This window comes from Protopterus annectens, chromosome 1.part0, assembly GCF_019279795.1.
Source record: "Protopterus annectens isolate FY-2018-M chromosome 1.part0, PAN1.0, whole genome shotgun sequence".
Lineage (NCBI taxonomy): Eukaryota > Metazoa > Chordata > Ceratodontiformes > Protopteridae > Protopterus > Protopterus annectens.
The window spans coordinates 700,314,197-700,335,125 of NC_056725.1; the positions used below are offsets into that span (position 1 = coordinate 700,314,197).

General features: G+C 36.4%; 1 protein-coding gene across 3 annotated transcripts in view; it reads left to right on the forward strand.

Moving 5' to 3' along the window:
• The window catches only part of SIPA1L3 (signal induced proliferation associated 1 like 3), a 3,185,962-nt gene extending 3,171,665 nt beyond the window's left edge, over positions 1 to 14,297 (forward strand). For all 3 annotated transcript variants that reach the window (XM_044062280.1, XM_044062270.1, XM_044062288.1), the window contains exon 21: positions 12,295 to 14,297. In XM_044062280.1, coding sequence (XP_043918215.1) covers positions 12,295 to 12,438 — 144 coding nt within the window. In that variant the 3' untranslated portion in view covers positions 12,439 to 14,297. The remainder of the gene's footprint in view (positions 1 to 12,294) is intronic.
• The last annotated feature ends 6,632 nt before the right edge of the window (positions 14,298 to 20,929 follow it).

The window sequence follows — 20,929 nt, forward strand, 5'->3', positions numbered from 1 at the left end:
AACCCCTACCACTCACATAAATCTATATGGGTTCACACAAATAATATCCTCCCCTACTAGAATCAGTAAACCCTCTAACAAAGAAAGTATCCTAGACTGGATACTTATCAATAGTTATCCCCATATGTACAAGTCTGGGACATTCCCTGATGATCTAAGCGATCACTCACTAACGTACATTATTAAGCACAAAGCTGATAACACCTACCAGCCAACATATAAAACAATCAGAAAAAATAAGAACGTCAACTCTGTCAATTTCCAAAATGAACTTAAACTATGTAACTGGTCAATCCTAAAACAACTGGCACTTGATGAAGCTGTTGTGTACTTTAATAGTAAATTCCTTATCATCCTTGATTTTCATGCTCCTGCACGCACTATTAGAACTAAAACAAAAATTGCACCATGGCTTACAGAAGATACCAAATTAAAAATCAAGCTTAGAAATAAAGCCGGGGCCATTTGGCAAGCCCCTCTAGACCAACTGAGATATCATCAGCTTAGGAATAACACAAAAAAAAAATCCATCCTGCTAGACAAAAAAACTACTACTATAATCTTCAACAAAAACACCAAAACAAACCTCAAAAGTTCCGGGCAGGTTTAAACAGACTTCTTCATCCAGGTCAAACAACCACTCCTACCCCCTTCACTTCTACCCAAAAATCCTTGGAAGACATAGCTAATACCTCTAATACCTTTTTCACTGAGACTGTCCAGACCCTTCCTCGCCAGTTAACCAAGTAGGCTCTAATTACATCATAACTACTCTTGCTACCCAACTCTCCTTTAGCTTCCAACCAGTCTCAACCTCACTTATTAGATCCCTAATTAACAAATTAAAACCAACTACCCTATCTGCAGACCACTTCCTCGCAGAATACCTACAAAAGGCTGCAGACACCATAGTATTCCCCATCTCCATCTTGGTCAATTGTACCATAATAGAAAACTCCATCCCCTCCATCTGGAAAACATCCCATGTTATCCCACCTCATAAAGGTGGTAGCTCCACAGAACTGTCAAACTATAGACCCATAGCCATTCTGTCACCTGTGACCAAAATAATGGAGAAGTGCATTCATAAACAACTCTTGCACTGTCTTATTCAGAACAATCTGTTGGCTAACACTTGGCATGCCTTTAGGCCATATCACAGTACCACCTCTGCCCTCCTCTCTTTCTCAAATGCCATAAACCATAACAAAAATAACAACAAGATATCCTCAGCCGTCTTTCTCGAACTATCCAAAGCCTTTGATATGGTTAACCACCAACTACGCATCCATACCCTGAAAACCATATCCTTGGATAACAATCCTATTCTATGGTTCCTTTCCTGTCAGAGTGGTAGACAACAGGCTTTCCTATGGCAGGATAAACTATCCACCTTACTACCTCTCACCCTTGGAGTTCCCCAAGGGTCTGTTCTAGGTCCCCTTCTATTTTCAGTCTTTATTAATGACCTTTATACTGTCATCCCAGATGCAACTTGTATCCAATAAGCTGACGACTCTACTTTGATCTGTTCAGCTTCCTCCCCGATAGACCTACTGACCTTATCCCAGAAAACATTCAACACAGACAAAAACTGGCTCTTTAATTGTCTGATTTTGAATCCTAACAAAACCAAGCTACCACTCTTCTCCCCCACTCATAGTCCTACTCCACTCTCCTTTACTATAGCATCTAACAATGGTACCATTATTTCCCCTGGTGCTCATACAAAACTCTTAGGGGTAATAGTAGATAACTTCAAATTTGATGTGCATGTCAATCAAACTATCAAAACTATTAATAAAAAACTTGGCTCACTATATAAAAATAAACCTTTCCTAACTCCATTAGCTAGGACTGCCATTGCCCACACTCACCTTCTCTCTACTCTTAAATATGCCTCCCCTATACTAATTAACTTGAAAAAATATGAACTTAGCAAACTCTCAAGCTGTTACAACCACATTTGACACCAGCTCTACAAATCAGACACATCACTGCCATAACCTTAAACTACTAGGGTGGTTAGAATTACCCACCTTACTTCAGTGCAATTAACTCATAGTAGCTCACAAGGTTCTCAACGGACCTGAAAACACCCTTGGACTAAAAAACCTTATCAATTCCTATAGTAATTCTAGGCCACTTCATTCATCTAACAAACTGCTGGTTCAAACATACAAAAGTAACTCAGGTGGAAACTCCCTGTTTTCCAACTTTGTTGCCAAAGCCTGGAACTCACTTCCAGCTGACCTCACTCTAGTACCCTCTCTAACTCGATTAAAAAAAGTCTCAAACAGTATTTTACAATACACTGGCTATGTCCCTGTTCCAACCCTGACTAACTCCCCAACTACCCAGTTTAATATCCACACATTACACAACCTCTACCCCTCTCTCTCTAGGGGTGAGTGTGTAACTCATGACTCAATGTCCCTTCTATGTTTCACATCCCACCCTACTCCCTTACCCATACCCATACCCCTATTACATCTTACTACTTTCTACATGTATATCCTACCACACATTAGATACCATGTCAGGTAGGACTTTGGATTATTCCACTTTAATGCCCTCAGACTATATCATCCTTACTCAACTAAGCTCTTGCACGTGCTCTGCCTTTTGTATTTTTCCTGCTCCTGAATATTTTAATTTTTTTCTTTCTCTTTATTATTGTATACAAATAGTACTGTACATAACACTGACTTTCTCTAATGCCCTTTTAATTATGACAGTCTGTAAATCTTACCTTACTACTCTTTTAATGTGTGTGTTATCTGTTATACTTTGTAAACCAAGCTTTACTTTTATTGTGTATATTATTATCTATATGATTGGAGCTTTTCTCCCCGGGCCTCTGCTGAAAATGGACATGTATCCAGTCGGACTATCCAGGTCAACAAATGTAAAATGAATAAATAAATAGAAAAACTGCCCAAACGGCCAGTAAACTACAATTTCAGACCCAGAAACCACTCCTCTTGTGGTAGATAGGCTACCTATTTTTTATCACTCCCACTGATAAGCTGGAAGGCTTCCCTCTAACACAAAAAGATCTGGGGAACTTGGAAACTTACAAAATAGTCCTGGTTACAGCAAATATGTATCTGGACTACTGTAGTAACAGGAAAGGCAGGAAACAAGCTTAGAACTTTTTTTTTTTGGCGGCAAAACCAGTTAAAACAGCATTAAAAATATTTTAAATGCAGTGCAAGCCAGCACACTTGAGTGTGTAGCAATATTAAGGCAGTTGCTGTCTATATCCACAAATAACAACTTCACGTTTCTATATTTTTTTCATTATCTTTTATTCACTTCTTCCCACATATCCTTAGCTGCTGTAACAGAGTGCTTTATAACCCATACCCCTAAATACTTCATTTTTATCATGTCCCTATAAATATGGGTATTGCTGAACCAATTCACGTGTGGGTAAATAGTTTATAGCTATATCCTTCAATTTTACATTCTTGAGAAAAAAAAAAAAAACTTGAAACTGTCTCTGAATGTTCCACAACATTGAGATGGTCTTTTCTGTTTTTATCAGGTACAAAATAATATTGTCTGCAAATAAAGCCAGCTTTTCGTGGTTGCCATCTTAATTATTTATCAGACAATCAGGAATAAAAATAATTTCAATCCCTACACCTTCCAATCTGATCTAATTCACTGTAACTGGACCATACTCCACCATTTGCCTTTAGATGAATTTGTCCACTACTTTAATTCCACCTTTCTCTCTATCCTAGACTCTCATGCACCCCCACGTACTTCCAGAGCTAAACCTAAAACAGCACCTTGGCTTACTAAAAGTACCAAAATAAAGATTTCTGAAAGAAACTCAACCTGGTCCAAATGCAGAACCACCAAATCTGTATCTGACCACCTCTACTACAGGCAACTTAGGAATGACACATAAAGAGCTAGTCTAAAAGACAAAAGAGATTACTTCCATAACCTACTAACTAAGAATCAAAATCAACCACAAAAGTTTTTGGCAGGTATAAATAACATATTAAGGCCTGGCAATGTTACCACACCAACCCCCTCTTCTCCGGCCAGGACTAGCACTGTCAGTCTACCAGATACTTTCAATAACTTCTTTACTGATACCATACTCACCCTAGCCAAATAGCAAACAGACAGCTCTACTGATGGTCTGGAACTAAATGTCACCAATGACGAGAAGACCTTTAGCTTACAACCTGTCCTCACTAGTTACATTAGAAAACTCTTGACTAAAATTAAATCAACAACCCTTGCTGCTGACCGGCTCCCAGATGAATACTTAAAAATTGCAGCTGATGTCATTGATATCCCTATTTCGAGCCTAATAAGTAGAGCAATCACTGAAGCCACCATTCCCAGCATCTGGAAGGTATCACATGTCATACCTCTGCATAAAGGTGGAAACTCTTTAGAGTTATTCAACTAATAAGCCCAGAGCCATCCTGTCACCATTAGCCAAAGCCATGGAAAAGTGTATTCATAGCCAGCTTATGCACTACCTAATCCAGAACAAATTCTCACAAACTCGCAACATAGCTTTAGACCATGTCATAGCACCATAACAGCATTGCTGTCATTCACAGACACCATCAACCAGAATAAGAACAAAGGGAAAATCTCATCGGCTGTCTTTTTAGACCTTTCTAAAGCTTTTGATATGGTCAGTCATAACAAGCTAATACTCTCTCTTCATAAACTTTCCTTACATAATCATACTATCAACTGGTTTCAACATTACCTTCAGTGTAGAAATCAGGCAGTGATCTGGCAAGGTAGACTCTCCACCCTTCTACCTGTTTCATTAGGAGTTCCACAAGGCTCCATATTAGGTCCTCTACTATTCTCAATCTTTGCTAATGATCTACAGTAAGCCACCCCTGAAGCTAGCTGTATACAGTATGCAGACATCTCTACTTTGCTCAGCCAACTCCCTCCCAGAACTCCAGTTCCAGATCCAGAAAACATTTAACTTAGTCGAAAGCTGGTTCTCTAGCAGACATCTACTACTAAATGCTAACAAAACCAAGTTATTGCTGTTCTCCCCAATCCATCGCTCCCCTCAGGTCACCTTCAGAATCACATCTGACAATGATACCATAATATCCCCTGATAGCCACACCAAGCTACTTGGTGTACTAATTGACAATAGTCTGAAATTTGACCTTCATGTTAACGAAATAATTAAAAAAACAATAAAAACTGGGCTCATTATACAGAAACAAAGCCTTCTTAAACCCTTTGACCAGAACCAACATAGCACGCACCCACCTACTTTCCACTCTCCTGTATGCCTACCCCATTCTCACTAACCTTTCTAAAACCGAACTAAATAAATTGTCTGCTACAACCATATCGCCAGATTCGCTACAGGGGCTACCTATCGCACACATCCCTGTCAAAATCTAAAACTACTAAAATGGCTTGAGTTCCCCAACCTACTACTCTACAATCAGCTTACAATGGCCCATAGAATACTTAACCAACCAGACAGAGTTCTGGGTATACAACCCTTAATTACCCCTTACATCAGTACCAGACCACTGAGATCTATTGATAATTTAATGGTAAAAACCTCTAAATCCTGCAATCACACTGGTGACTTAGTATTCTCCAATTACATAGCAAAACATTGGAACTCACTTCCTCCTGACTTAACCCTCGAACCCTCTCTAACAAAATTTAGGATTGCAGCAAAAAATTATTTCACCAACCACTGGATATGTTCCTGCTCTAGCCCAGGTTAATCTCCCTCCTCAGGCTGCTTCTCTGTTATGCTCATTGCTTTATATTTTTCTCTTCCTCGTTTCTTCTGGCATTTCTACTCAGTTATTATAAGGTACACCTTACTACCCAACCTTACTCCCTAATTTTCTCTCAGCTTATTATCTCCTGCAGTCTTTCTTTGTATTAATTGTTATCTGAACTGTTGGTATTATATTTTTAACTATATTTGTTAAATTTTTCTTGTATTTCTGGAGCTTTTCTCCCCAGGCCTCCACTGAAAATAGATATGAATCCAGTTGGATTTTCCCGGTTAGCAAATGTAAATAAATAAATAAATAAAATTATATCCTTGAATTTCTGAGTCCCTGTCATTGTCTCTAAATATAAAGTAAACAACAAAGGGGAAGGAGGACATCCCTGTCTGGTTACTCTGTTCGCTATTTTTCAGAGAGGAACACTCCCACTTACATTTTTTGCCTGTGATCCCTCATGCATTCTCCTAATTAACCTTATTAATGTATCAGGCAATGCAAATGCTTCTGTTGCCTTAATCATAAAATCCCAGCTTACTCTGTTGAATGCTTTCTCTGTATCAAGACCTACCATCAACAGCAGTGTTTTTTTACATTCTGTTTCCCTCTGGATCATTGTTGTTCTGTTAATATTTTTAAATGTTGATCCATATTTGTTAATTTTGGCAGCACTGTTGCCATTCTTTTAACTATTGTGGACATAAACATTTTGTAATAATGATTTAAAATTGAAATGGGCCAATATGAAGCTGGGCATGATGGGTCTTTATCTTCTTTAGGTATTACAGCCTCCACAGCTTTCTTCCAGTGTGTTGGTACTTCCTCTCCTTTTAAAATACTGTTAAACAAAACATTCCAGATCTTTATCACTTTCTTCCCTCCTAGCTTCCAAACTTCCATAGAAATACTTGCCATCTATTTTCCCGCAGTTTGATTATATGCCACCATTTTTATTTTAGCTCCATCTTTCTTAACTGTTAATTGTTGAGCCTCATTTACCTCTAATTTTTGTCTTTATCTAATCTAAGTCTTTCATAAATATTACCATTTGTGCTTTTTCTTGATTTTCCACATTCCTCTGCTTTATACAAATTTTCATAAAATTTGCCAAATATATTGAATATTTCTACAGGATCTTTGGTTATTTTTCTTGTTAAAAGGCTCCCTACGTTTGGCAACAACCCTTTCTACTTTCTGCTGTGTAAGTTGTTGTAGTAAACATTTTTTGTGCTGTGGAGTTGTCAAAAAAGGGTTGCTTAACAGCATTTGTTCAAAACTTGTGTATATTATCGAAATACTCCCTTATTTTCTCATTAGCACTCTGCATTTGCACCTCTTCTTGTTGTGTGAAATACCCCTTATTTGGCAATACTTTAACCTTTGTCAGCCCCTCTAAATAATTCTTGTTACTTCTTATCTATATCTCTTTTTCTCTTATTTCTACCCTATTTTTAAACTCCCACTCACTAGCTGGAACTTTTAAAGAAATTTCTGTCTTGCCTAATAACTCTTGTATTGGTAATAATTTCCACTGTTCATTCCTGAAATTCCTCATTTTTAACAGGTATATGGGGAAGCACCAGTATCTCATTACTATTTCATTACCCTGCATTTTTATCTTGTTATTGGGACATGAGCTGAAATAGTTATTGGATATGTATCAAAGCTTTAATTAAATCCACATGTTCGTATGAAATAATTTCTGTGTAGTCTAGCCCAGTTAGGGACTAATATGTAAAGTCTCTTCCAGTTCCTCTTAATGAATTGTCATCTTCTATACCAAATGATTTCATAAATTTCCTCAGAAAACTACACTCTTTTGTTTTATTTTCCCTTCTAGGTCTCCCACATACATTCTCACTGTTGCAAATCTAGTTCCATTCCCCATCCATAAGTAATATTCACTGCTGAAAGTTGATTATTTCTCCCAAAATTGTCTACAGCTCCATAATAGCAGTTTTAGGTGGAATATAAATACATGCCAGCATAATCCTTCTCCCTTGCCAGTAGCCCCTTACTACCACAAATGTGCCATTACTATATTTTCCTCTCCTATCACTGTTGGTGCTTCTCTAACATTAAGTATAAACACTCCTCTTTTCGTTTGTCCTTAATATTCTGCTGAATATCCATCCTGAAATCCTTTTATTACCAACTTCACATGTTCACTTCTTTGAAAATCTGTCTCCTGTAGCACTGCTATTTACAGTCTACATTTCATAATATAATTCAACATTCTTACTTTTTTTGTCAGTACCTGTGAGGCCATTAACATTCCAGAATAATACATGTAACTTTATGATAAGAAGTTATTATTGCCACCTATTATAGATGACTTTTTAAATGTCTATTTTCAGCTTTTGTATTACATTCACCCACTAATGTTTGTCATATTGATCCTTTATACAGTTGTTTCTTGTCATCTCCATTTGAACCTGTCACATATTACAAGACTTTTTGTTTCAGTAAAAATCCTCATACAACCCGTGCCAAAACATCTCCGTAACCTGTTAACTCAAAACAAGTGCACAAAACTGTGTACATCTTCAAATAATGAAGTTTAACCCTCCTAATAGAAACAAAATTCTCAAATCGACAGCTGTACCAAGAGGCATTCATTAACATAAAATGAAGTTTAGCCATCCTAAAGCTCACATTACAGCCTGTGCTCCTACTTTCTAATTGCTGTTTCTTCTTGTCTTATTTTTATTCCTCTCCTGGTTGTGAAAAACAGCTTATATGCTTTCAGAGAATATGAACTTTTAGCTTCAAGAAAAAGTGCACTGGCTGTGTTTAAATAAAACTAAATTATACATTATTCTAGTAAATGCATGAACATCTTTCGTTATCAGAAAAGCTGCCGTCTCTTATTCACTTCCAATAATTTCAAACTTTATTTTTTACTGAGCTGCCTGTCCTTGTACCTTTTAATTTTATGTTTCTCCCAGTAAACAGTGTCCAGACTTCTCGATTTACTGCCTTCACCTTTAGTCACCTTATTTCCATTGAAACAGAAGAAAAGACTACTTCTCAACCGACACTGAACATTTTTTGTGAAAGGAAAACTATGCATTAATTTGTGTTCTCTCATTTAAAAACAAATTCAACTCTACATGCACACACACACACACACACACACATATATATATATATATATATATATATATATATATATATATATATATATATATATATAAAATAAGTGTATTTTACACCCACTACCCCACCTCAGCCCACAGTTTCAGCCTATTAACTTAAACATGCTTTTGTCCAGTCTTTCTCCTCAATTTACATTGTTATGCCTACACTCCTTAAAACTACAAAAGAAAAAAGTACTTGTTTACTTTATTATCTTTATCCTATACAATACTCACTGAGAATGCTTTACTGTATAACATGCAATTTATATCATGAAATGTTTTATACAAATACTGTTAAGATAAAAAAATTATTTCCTTAAAGTTACTTTATCTTTTTTTTTTACCTTTTAGTGCCCTTCCAAACATTAGTGACATGAAGTGGGTTGTATGCTTGTCAGTCCCTCCCTAAGTTTAACAAAGTCAACAAAAATCCAGTCATTCTCATCCTATTTTTCTTGTAAAGCCATATTTCACAAATGTGATTGATGCTTTATAGTCTTACATTTATTCACTAATTACAGTGTTGTTGGTCTTCTTCCTGCTCGACTCCATCTCCAGACTATGGCACAAAATCAAGGTACTCCAGATTCTTCTAGAAAACTCCTGTGCTTTTTTCTCTCCCTGAAGCATTTTCTTTTGGAGCACTGGAAAATGTTTCAATGGCAGGATCTGTCTGTGAGCCTCATCATCAGAAGAATGAGAAACAAGAGTCCTTAGCCTGTTTTGCAGCAAAAAAAAAATGACTTTGATCCAGGAAAAAATATTCTGAAGATAGCTGGATACAGCAGCTTGACTCCCATACCTGCCTCTCAACATTCCCTGATTTCTGAGTTACATTTACTTCTCTTCTGCCAGGTGTAAATTGAATAATCATTTTCCACAAACACTCTACTGACTCCAATTTTTAATATCTTGCCATTCTGCCATAGTTTTGTCAAGATCAACTCATTCTGCAGGTATGATTGCATCTGTACTAATACAGGTCCTGGCTGCTTCCTTGTGGTCAGTGTTGGAGCATACACATGATGTACCCTTTCAATTAACAAATCATGCTGTAGAACACTAATCCTATTACTTATTTGTGCTTTCATGAAATAATACAGTATGTTCCTTTCAGTTTCTCTGGTATAGCAGAAAAAGTATCAAGAGAGTTAAGAAAATAGATGGCAGCTGGAACTGAGGAAAGGAATGTGACACCCACCATGTCCAAAATAAGGAAAGAAAAAAGAGGAAAAGGAGGGTGGGTGCTAATACTGCAATGGTGATCTACTGTTATGGTAAGTTCTTACAAAACTGTATTTTTCCCTTCCGTAATCAGTGCTGCAGTATTACTAACATATAGGAAGATTCTCAAAGCTTTCTAGAGACTGACGTTTTTCTCTGCATGCTCTGTCCTGTTACTCCATCATTTTTTGAAACAGATGTTCTTGAGCAGTCTTATACCCAGCCAACCTTTTCTTCATTTCACCCTCTGATTTTTGGAGTTTTTATCATTTCATCTGAATAACTGTTTAAAGCTTCTTCCATTTTCCAGCCATTTGTTACTTGACTTGATGTACTCCTTCAATGTTTCATTTATTTTAATCACCTCAGAGCACATTTGGCTTATTTCCTCTAAATTACTGGAAGCCAACTGTTGTACTAAAGCTGGGCTTGAACTTCTACTTGTTGAGCAGCCGCAGCATTCTTCTTTCTTTTAGGGTAGTATACATTGCTAAGAGATGATCTCGGCTTAGCATTCCATGCTGTGAATGATCCAGTACTCTTTGAACTCATTCACTTAAATAAAACCAGTGGTAAAGCAGACACCTACTCTAAGGACCTAAACCACAACATTGCCGGATGGCTTGACAGGAACCTAATACAGCATATTTCATTTTTGTGGAATACGAGTTCTTGCATATTAAGCAGCGTATTTTCTTAACAGCCTTTAAAACCAGTCTGGAACACTGGATGGGTGATTCCAAATTTTCACCTGGGATATGTGATGCAAATCTACTCTCTCAAGGACATTATTAATCTCACTTCAATAGTTGGTGATGTGGATAAACTTTGTGATGGTCTTCTTGGCTAACCTACAGGATTTAACTCTGGACCAGTGTTGGTGTTATAGATGTTATTTGTTGTTAGGTACTTTGCTCTAGGAAGAATAGACTTCCTTCCTGATGTTCTGAAATGACATTTCCTTTCATTTCCTCAGAGACAGTGGTTGACATCCAAATGACCTTTCAGTGGGTCATTTTGCACTGCTAGAGAATCTTGAGCTGGCACACTGTCCCTTAGGGATCTAGTACTTCTATGTAAAGAATAGTTTGACAGGTAGTATGTAGGATTAAGACTACAAGTTAACAATCGTCTTGTAATCCCAGGTTTGAGTTATTCAAGGTCCATTTTCCTACCTTATTAAGTCACTTAACCAGGCAGTGCTGTAGGGTTGCCCCTGAAAAGAGGTAGTCAGCCCTTGTGAGTTTATCTGGTTAGCAGCTAAAAAATGACTAAACAGACAGATTTTGTGTAAAATAACTGATTGTACTTGGCCCTTTGAAAATCTCTAAACTGTATGTTGTGGTTTCCCTGGCTAATTTCTTCCATTTTATTTTATTAAGCATTGCTTTGACCCAGGAATTGGTAGCTGCCAGTATTTGTTCTTAAAATAGATGGCAGGATATTTACATAAAGTAAGACTGTATCTTTGAAAATATTTAATCATGCATGCTCACCTTCCTTTTGTTCTCCTTATGAGCACTGTTGTCATCAGGGATTGTTTTTGCATAGTTGTTTGACATTGTAATATATTTACTTGATATTGAAGCCTTTTGGGTTCTTTAACAGGAAAGAATTAACAAGACGGGAAAGACTCCTTTCCTATTATGATGATAAATTATATGTCCATCCGTTCATTGACATTTTATTGTATGCATTTGTGTGACACGTGGCTCAAAATATAACTGCTTGAGAAATCTGTTTTAGTAGTCCATCTACTAGCTTTATTTTCTACTATCTTACTTGACTGACTAAACTGGTCTTGAATATGCAGTGATAATGATAATGCATATATGAAGCGTTTTCAGTGGGAACATAAAATTATTTTGTGCAAGTATCTTAATACAGTAAATACTGAACAAAATGGTTATCCTTTTAAATTAAGATGAATATTTAAATGGTTATCCTTGTAAAGAATACTTACAGTAGATTAATGCTTGATCCAAACATTTGTCTGAAGAATATTGGTGGTAAAGTTGACATAATTTAACAAGAAGTTATGCAGTGTTTTGTGTCTAAACTAAAGAACTCAGTTATTCGATTTTTGTGGAGAAAGATTGTAGGTAATATTGAAGGAAAACCATGTCAGTCTGATCAGTAATATTATGCATCTTTTTCCTTAGGAGAAACAAGACAAAGTTGCTCTCCAGTTTGAAGTAGCAAGCCTCAGGCAAAACAACCAGCTTCTTCAGGAAGAGTCTCAGTGTGCCACAGAACAGCTGAGGAAATTTGCACAACTATTCTCTAATACTGTTGAGAAAAAGTAACTTTTTTAGGGTGGAACTGTTACAGCTTCTGTCTAATTTGGTACTGGAAATGTATGTACTGTGTATTTGAACCAGTTGGCTGCAGATGTTTATTTGTGTGGTGCTGTCAGAGCAAAAGCATTCTCATGGTACTATGTAGTTAAGACTACTAGAAGGAGATAACTGCAGATGCTGAGCCTTGGAGTACAGATGCTTAAGAAGGGATCAAGATTTTGGTACTGCACCCGGTTTTATTTAGTATTTCAGCAGAGCTGAAAGATAGAGTGGCCTCCTTCCATTTTCGAGTAACATCTGCACCATTTATTAATTTTAGAGTAATGACAAACTGATGATTCATTCAGGTTAAATTTTGCACTGTAGCTGGACCAGTAAAAGTATGTGAATTTTGTTTCAAGAAATATTTGATAAAAGACAAGGGGTTAATTATTTTACTTATTTATTGTGTTTTATAGTAGAGTTTTAACCATCAGACACTGCATTGTTGTCTGAGATTACTTCTAGCTCATATGCACTCATCTCTTGTGTAAAGGTACAATATTATGTTCTCGGTAGAAAAGATGCTGTAGAGATGACATGTTCAAGCTACTTTACAGTCTTGTGAACCGAACAGTTCTTCTTAACTATGCTTTGATGCTTCATCTTTTGTGAAAATGCCCCAGTGTAATGGCATGTGCGTAACAGTACAATTAATGACACTCAGATGTGATACTCTACGCTGCAATATTAGTGTTGTGAAAAACAAGCTGTACCAAAACTGAAAACCCATTAATGTAAGGCCAGTTATATGTTATTTTTGTATCATACAGTAAACAGTTTTATATAGTGACAGCATGGCTGTTTTGCCCATCACTTTCAGTGCTGGGTAGTGATCAGATTGATTTTTGTCGTCTTAGATAGAAATAAATGACGCAGGATGTGTCATTAATTTGAAGAGCACTTTCTCACACGTAATTATTTTCTAAAGAACTTATAGCAGGGACTGGCTCAGGAAGTTGTATGTGTTTAAAATATAAATGTGCTTTATAAAATACTATATTTCTACAAATATTTCCTATTTGTAATCTTTTTTAGGATTTCTGACCACAGATTTGTAGGGCTATGTCTGCAACAGATTGTAAAGGTATGATTTTATTTGATAGATGTAAGGGATGTAAATAAAAATGTGGTCTACATAGGCGACACACAAAATTTAAAGGCAAGCTTGAAATCTTGCTTCCTTCCAGAAATAGAAGATGCAAAGGCTGAAAGCCATCATTTGTGTAAAGAGTCAGTGGATGCAAACATGGCAGGTGTGAATATGCTGCATATATTTACTTTTTAAATTTATTTAGACTGGCACTGGATTAGATTAGTGCTATAATTGTGCAGCGAATTATGCAAAACATTGATCTTTTTTTTTTGTTACACTGGTTATGGGATCTAAAGTAAGGAATCGGCTGTTCTAGTCACTTCTGGTCAAGTGATAAATTGTATAAAATATAGGGCATTGAGAAGAATCTTGTAGATTTGGGGATGATTTTATATTAGGAGGAATCATCCACTTGTCTAATAAATATTAACAGACTTTGTCACTGTTGGCATCTGAATTTCTGTTAAAGGTAACAGTAACTTATTTTAAAATATGTCTCTCAGTGGTAAAACACTTAAACTTTGTTTATATTTCTGATATTTAAAGATGTATGCTTGAGTTTGACTAAAACATAAAAATTGATGCTTTATTTATTAGGTATATCTTTCATTTAGCAGTATGTGAAAATTCATTATTTGTAAGATGTTTATAAATGGTACTCAGTTTGTATGAATATAGTACACATTGAGAAAATGCATTGCTGATCTTCATTAAAATCTTTATTCCTGTAGAAGACTTTTTGATTTGTAGCATTCATGTCATATGTCTCAAAAGTTACCAGCCTTTGCCAATGTGACTGTTGTCATTCTATGAAATAATCAAGTTAACTGTGTATGTAGTAGGTGGTGTTAGAATTTTTAACTCTTTCAACTTTAAACTTAACAGTTTAGGATTTCCAGTTTTCAGCAGCACTTTCAGCTTTAATCTTAACAGGATAGCATTTCCATTTTCTTTCCAATGACACTCGGTTTTCTGTTAACTTAATGACTGTGTAAAAGTTAAGCCAGGATCTTGGGTAGTTCATTTATTTTCATTAGCAAACATAAACATCTAGGAATGCACACCTCTTCCCTTGTAACATTGTAAAGTCCAGTAATGTGGACAAGATTAGAAGAAGACCAGCAGGAAATGGAAAAAAGGCAGATATACTCTATACAACAAGGGTATATCAAAAGAAGACTGGCAGGTATTGAGTTTGACTGTCCACAGTCTTAGCTGAAAGCTTTCTTTAAGTAAGAGTAGTCACCTTCTGTTGTGGTACTAGAAGAAACATGGTACATAGAAAACCTTAACTGTTGGAAGATTAGTGCTATGACAGAGTGTAGCCCTACCCATTATGGAAAGAGTTAAGGAAATTCAAAGTTAGCAATGGGAAGAGACACCGTGACTCAAATTGAAAATAATAATAATAGCTCAAACTTCACATGTTTGTAATGTCATAAGCTGATTGACAGTTCTTAGTCTCAAAAAGTCTCACCCGTGTTCAAGAGAGACCCATCTGTGGAAATATTATTCATGTGTATGAAAGGCACTTCCGCGGTGGTGCAGCGGTAGTGTTGTTGCCTCACAGCAAGAGGTTCTCCCGTTCCATTCTCGGCTTGGGTTGGGAGTGCCTTCTGTGTGGAGTCTGCATGTCCTCCCCGCGGTTGAGTGGCCGTTCGAAAGACATGCGTTGAATGGGTGTGCCTTCGTTGAAGGTTGGGCATCTGGCTGGCAACTCGACGCCATAAAAACAAACTGCCAATCATTAGCGGACCGGAGTTTCACTGTGGCAACCCCTAACTGGGAAAAGCCGAAAGACAAATAACAACATAAAAGGCACTACCATTTGCAGTTCTGGAGAGAACATAACTTTTGATTGACTTACAAGACCAAAATATATCCAATAAATCAACATATGTGTTATCAGTACATGTTGAAGATAAGAATTTACCCATAGTTGCTAGTTAATAAAGAGACGAGTATTATGCAGAAATATTTAATTGCTGATGAATGCCCTTTTTCTTATGTAATATTTTATAGGTGTTCTCCCAGAGTGGATACCAGTTTAGAAAAAAAAGTATGCATTTATTTTTAGATGATAACTGGGTTAGGGCCATATTGACCTGAAATTGATAAAAGCTTTTAAATCCTAGTGGAAGAGTGAAATAATTGGAGTTTTGGTATCAGTTGTAGGGTCAGAAGCAGGCTATTTGTTGGAGGTTTCTTATGCCGAAGGAAATTCATGAAATGATTATTAAACAATATAAAGCATTCTGGATATGAATATACAAAACTGAATTATTGCAAAAGTAAAATGGGGGGCATTCATTTAATTATTTCTGATTTTGCCTGTTTAGATCACAATGGGAGGTTATTTTGTTTTATTAATTGACTGACTTAAACCGGTTGCCCATATAAAATTACAAGTGGTGTCAAGAACAAGTTATGCATAGTATTTTAGACCCTGTCTAATATTTTTCTCTTTTAGTTTCTGAATATATTGAAAATATTTAATCTTACTGTGCTTAGTTTTTATTTTATAAATATAGCAGCACATCCATCCAAACTTGATGAACCTACGAAAGTGTGAGTGATACTGAGTCTGTTTCATATTTGACTGCTATCTATTTACATTTATCAAGGGATACATTTATTTTTGGAATGATATCCTTGTAATCCCAAATATTTCATGATGTATACAGAATGAGTGTTGATTTCTTAATATCTACTCTCCAATATACTCTTTCCAGTTGATAAAGATCTAAGGGATAGCCATTTGGGAGTTATTTAAATATAACACAATATGATCTGTAATGTATGTGATGCTAATTCTTGTTGTACAAAAACTTATAACCAGATGGTTTAAATCTTAAAAAAGGTGGAAACAGAAAAGTTGTAGCAACATTATAAAGTGATGGTTAATAGGGGACATCCTTATCTTGTTTAACATCTTACCTGAATGAGAAGTAAAGCCAGAGGAGAAGCTGTCATAATGGTTAATGTGTTTACCTTACAGTCACAAGGTGCATGGTTTGATTCTCACATGGGGTAATTGGCTAGGCTTAAAATGTCCCACAAGGGCAGTTAACCTAGTTCTAATCTATGAATCTATAATCTATGAACCTATGAGTACTGCTGTAGGGTTTGTTCTGTTAAATATTCTTTACCTGCAGCAATTGACGAGACCACAAAGGTTTCTTACAAAGAAAATTCAGGGTCTTTAAGATGTGTCTTATGCAGACAGATTGAAATCATTGTCACTTTACTCTGTGTCATACAGACTGCTGAGAGGCCCCCTGTGCCTCACATATAGAACAGTCTCTGATACAGCTTTAATGGAAATGCACATTTACAAGTCAAATGACACACAGGTCATTCATTCAAAGGACAATAACCATCAACAAAACTTGCTGGAGAGATAGATTTGTCTCACAGAGTTTGCCCTACTTTTGGAACAAGCTTCCTGTTCATGTTAAACAACGTCCCTCGTTGGCCCTCTTTAAGCGCAGTTTGACCGATTGGATGGGTAACTGGAAATTCACCCCGGGGGGATACATCTGTGTCCCTCTTGGACAGGGGGCAGTAGGTGCTGATTTTAGTGTCTGCTTGAAACAGCCACTCTTGGAAACATGGGTTGAACATGGCTAGGCTTATAAGGGCCCTGGGGCTGTTAGCCTAGTAACCTCCTATGATTATGATCCTATGGTCCTATGACAAGTAGAGGTTGATTCATAGAGAGCCCTAATGGCATTTGAAAGGGTTTTTTGACCACTTAATAGGGAAAGGGAACATAGACTCAATAAAATGCCTTATTGGCATCAAGAACAAATGTACTCCTTCTTATATTAGATTTGTTGTTATGATATAAAATTAGTTTTGACCTACTGTTATTGTCTTGGGTTTATCCCCCTTACATGAAACAAGAATAAAATAGTGAAATTCTAACAGCCATTATCCTAAAGCCTTTAACTAAAATGTTGTAGCATAGAGTTTAACATCTAAGTTAATTAAGGAGATTTAGCAGTAGTTTTTAATTGCCAGAGGGTCTTAGACTTGTGGGTAAAGATGGTCATAATTCATATCCTGATCTGAAAGTGCATTGTTTTTAATAACATTAAATAGTTTCTGGAGAATAAAAACCAGCTGTGCTTTATTTTTTTTTCAGTAAAAGACTACTCAAATCAATGTAGGCCAAGGACCTTTCCTGGTTTTATGCTGCTAAAGGGTTAAGGAACTTCACGGAGAGAGAAATCTGCCTATATAGCTTCCAGAACATCAGTGGAGACTTTAGTAGGATTAAAGTTAATCAATAAATTGTGTTATTTATTTTATCTGAGGGTCTGCCAATTTATGTATTATTATTATATTGTAAAACCTGAAGTACTTCTTGTTGTTTACTATATAGTGAATTATTTTCTTTAATAGCAATATTATTGGAATTGTGATGAAGTATACTTGTAAGCAGCTTAGAAGAAGCATTGGCCCATTTGGCATATTTGGTAGATATTTTGTCTCAAAGGTTGACTGGTTAGTTTAGGGTTTTAATTCACTTTGAGTTGAAGTTAGAGCTCAATATTTTGAATCTAGTTTTATTTAGGTCATTAACCACTTTAATAATCTAAAACTCTTAAGAAAGGACTGTTGTACCCAGTCATAGTCCCATCAGGGTCTTCCTTAGCTCTGATAATTACAGTACCAATGTACTATTTTTATTGGTATGGCTTGCCAGCTGCAAAAATGTTAGAAAGCCATTTATATTTATACTCATCAAATTGAGTAGCTTGCGTAGGAGTCTTCTATACTAAGCAAACAGTAGTATTTGTGTAAAAACCTTTTGGCATATAATTTACCATTTTGAGACCTCTAGATGTCTTGGTGCTTCCATGATAAGATATTTGCTTGTGCCATTTCATAGCTTGGTTGAGTAATCCAGTAAGGTATAAATAGCTTTTTCAGGACAAAATACTCCCAGAATTAATCAGTATACTAGTTTAGAAAAGAGTATTAAGCTTGGAACTAAGTAAGTGGAGTGTGAGCTTGCACTGTAAGAAGTGTTTGATAAAAACAGTGTAGGTAATCCATACCATGAACCACAAAACTGACAAAGATTGCTTATAACTAGCCATTCTGTCCTTGGGCCAAAACCCAGTATTGTCTTTTAGAGGTAGGATAACAGATATACTGACTAAAGCAGTTAACATGAAAGCTCAAACTCCCTTAATGTTTACATCCTCCCAACAGAAGTGTAACCCTAACTAAGACATTTACTGCTGAGACTTTACAATTGACAATAATTGTCTTGTCAGTGCTGTGTGATCTTAGCATACTGGACCATCCTGCGTATCTTACTAATATAACAAAGAGTAAGAATGAAGTAAAACTGAGCAATATGTAAAACAAGACATAGTTACTGGAAATGAGATCAAAATTCTAGTTGTACTATCATCTACACACATACTTCCTCCTTAAGAATAATCCATTGTCTGATCCAAGGAGGTGGACTGAAAACCAGGGCAGTGGCCAAATTTTGTTTGAAATTGTCAAACCTGTATTATTGACAAGTTGGCCAATTATCAGACCAGCTTTTGGACTCATGAAAGTGTGATTATTTAAATATTCTGTACTGATGAAGAAACTCTAATCTCTGAACCATAATCTTGTGTTTCTACTAAGAAAGGAACATTGTCTCAGTAACAAGACTAGTCTCTCCTTTTTGTTTATGGTGTGTTTGATTCTACCCCAGAATTTAAACTACTATAATTTCAGTCCACCCAAGATAAATATATAACATATCTGGTGTTGCAAAGCATGTGAGTAATCCTATAACTAGTGTCTGATTGTCATTAAGTACATTCAAACCAGCGGTACATTGGACTAAATTTTATAGTTTCAAAATTATATGTCAATATTTCAGTCACCATCCATAACCAATATGAGATAATGGCTATATGATTGCCATGTAAAACATTATGTCCTACTTGTACACAGCAAATATTATAGGCCTATATTCAGATTTAAGTGGCTATATGTCACTAGGCACCACTATTCTTTACAAAGTTGCAAGCAGTTCATACTTCAGAAAGTTGCATTTCATACCAGTGCTATATCCACATAACAAAATAAATTATTTTAATTGAGATAACTGTTAAATAAATTACCATGGTATTTTAATTGATACTACCTTATCAGGTTTAGTTTACATGTAAGTAATAGTCAAGGGAACTTGGTCATCCCCACTGTAAGCAAGTTCCACTGTAAACTATGAGCATAACTTTCTAGATGTACATTTCATTCATTTTTCACAAACGTAACCCAACATGCAGTGAAAGCCAGAAGCTTTTCCCCATGCCACACAGTTTGTTTAGAAATTCTTAAGTGCCATAACAGCCGAAAACAGTTACAGATTTTAAAGAAAATTCAGGTTAAAAGGCTGTTGGGAAAAAAATGTGTAAGACATGTCTATTAAATTTTGACAGGACTCTAGCTCTTCATGAAGAAGAGGGAATGGGTGGAGTCAAAGAAGATAGTCTTCACACTTGCTGTTTTAAGATAACAGTCAAACAGACGTACAGTCGAGCCAGTTCTAGGAAAGCTTGTAGTAGAATGCAGAGGTCCATAAGTTATGGGTTAGGAGGAGTACTGGTTGGCTAAAGGATATGTGAGTAGTCACAGTAGCAAAGAGGAAGACATCAGAGACACTCAACCAGCTTCTGGAAGGGAACTCAGCAGATATTACAAAATACTCTTATCAGGGTGCATGGCAAAGTTAGAAAAATAAAGAAGATCATCTGATGCTATTCATAAGGGATGCCAACAACAGCCACTCACCAGACCCCAGTGCATCAAATACAGATGGAGGGAGTTCTTCCAGCATCTTCTGAATAAAGAAAATCTCACAGAAGTTGTACTACCCCATGCATAGCCTGGGATGAAAGTGAAACAAAGAACAGCACTAGGGAAAATGGAAGTCATGGAAAGCAGCAGACTCATCTGAGGTTACAGAAGTTATGATCAAGATGATCAAGATGTCAGGTGAGTTGCAGAAAAATGGCCCCTGAATGTACTTATAGTGGTATGGAGAGAAAGGAGTAAGCATTCTAATGCCAGTGTACAAGAACAAATGGGGCATTCACAGCGGTGGACAGTTCAGGGGAATCGTACACCTGTCACACTGCATGAAAGTGCTGGAGAAGGTGTTTGACAATTCAGATTCAAATCCGGTTGTAACACAACTGACCCAATGTTTGTAGTGAAACAATGAAGAAGAAGCTGGAGGTGAAAGTGTCCATCTGGGCATTCCTAGACTTGGAGAAAGCACATGACAAGATCTCAAGAAAGCTGACTCTGGCAGTCCTGCGATGGTTGAGGTTCTAGAAACAG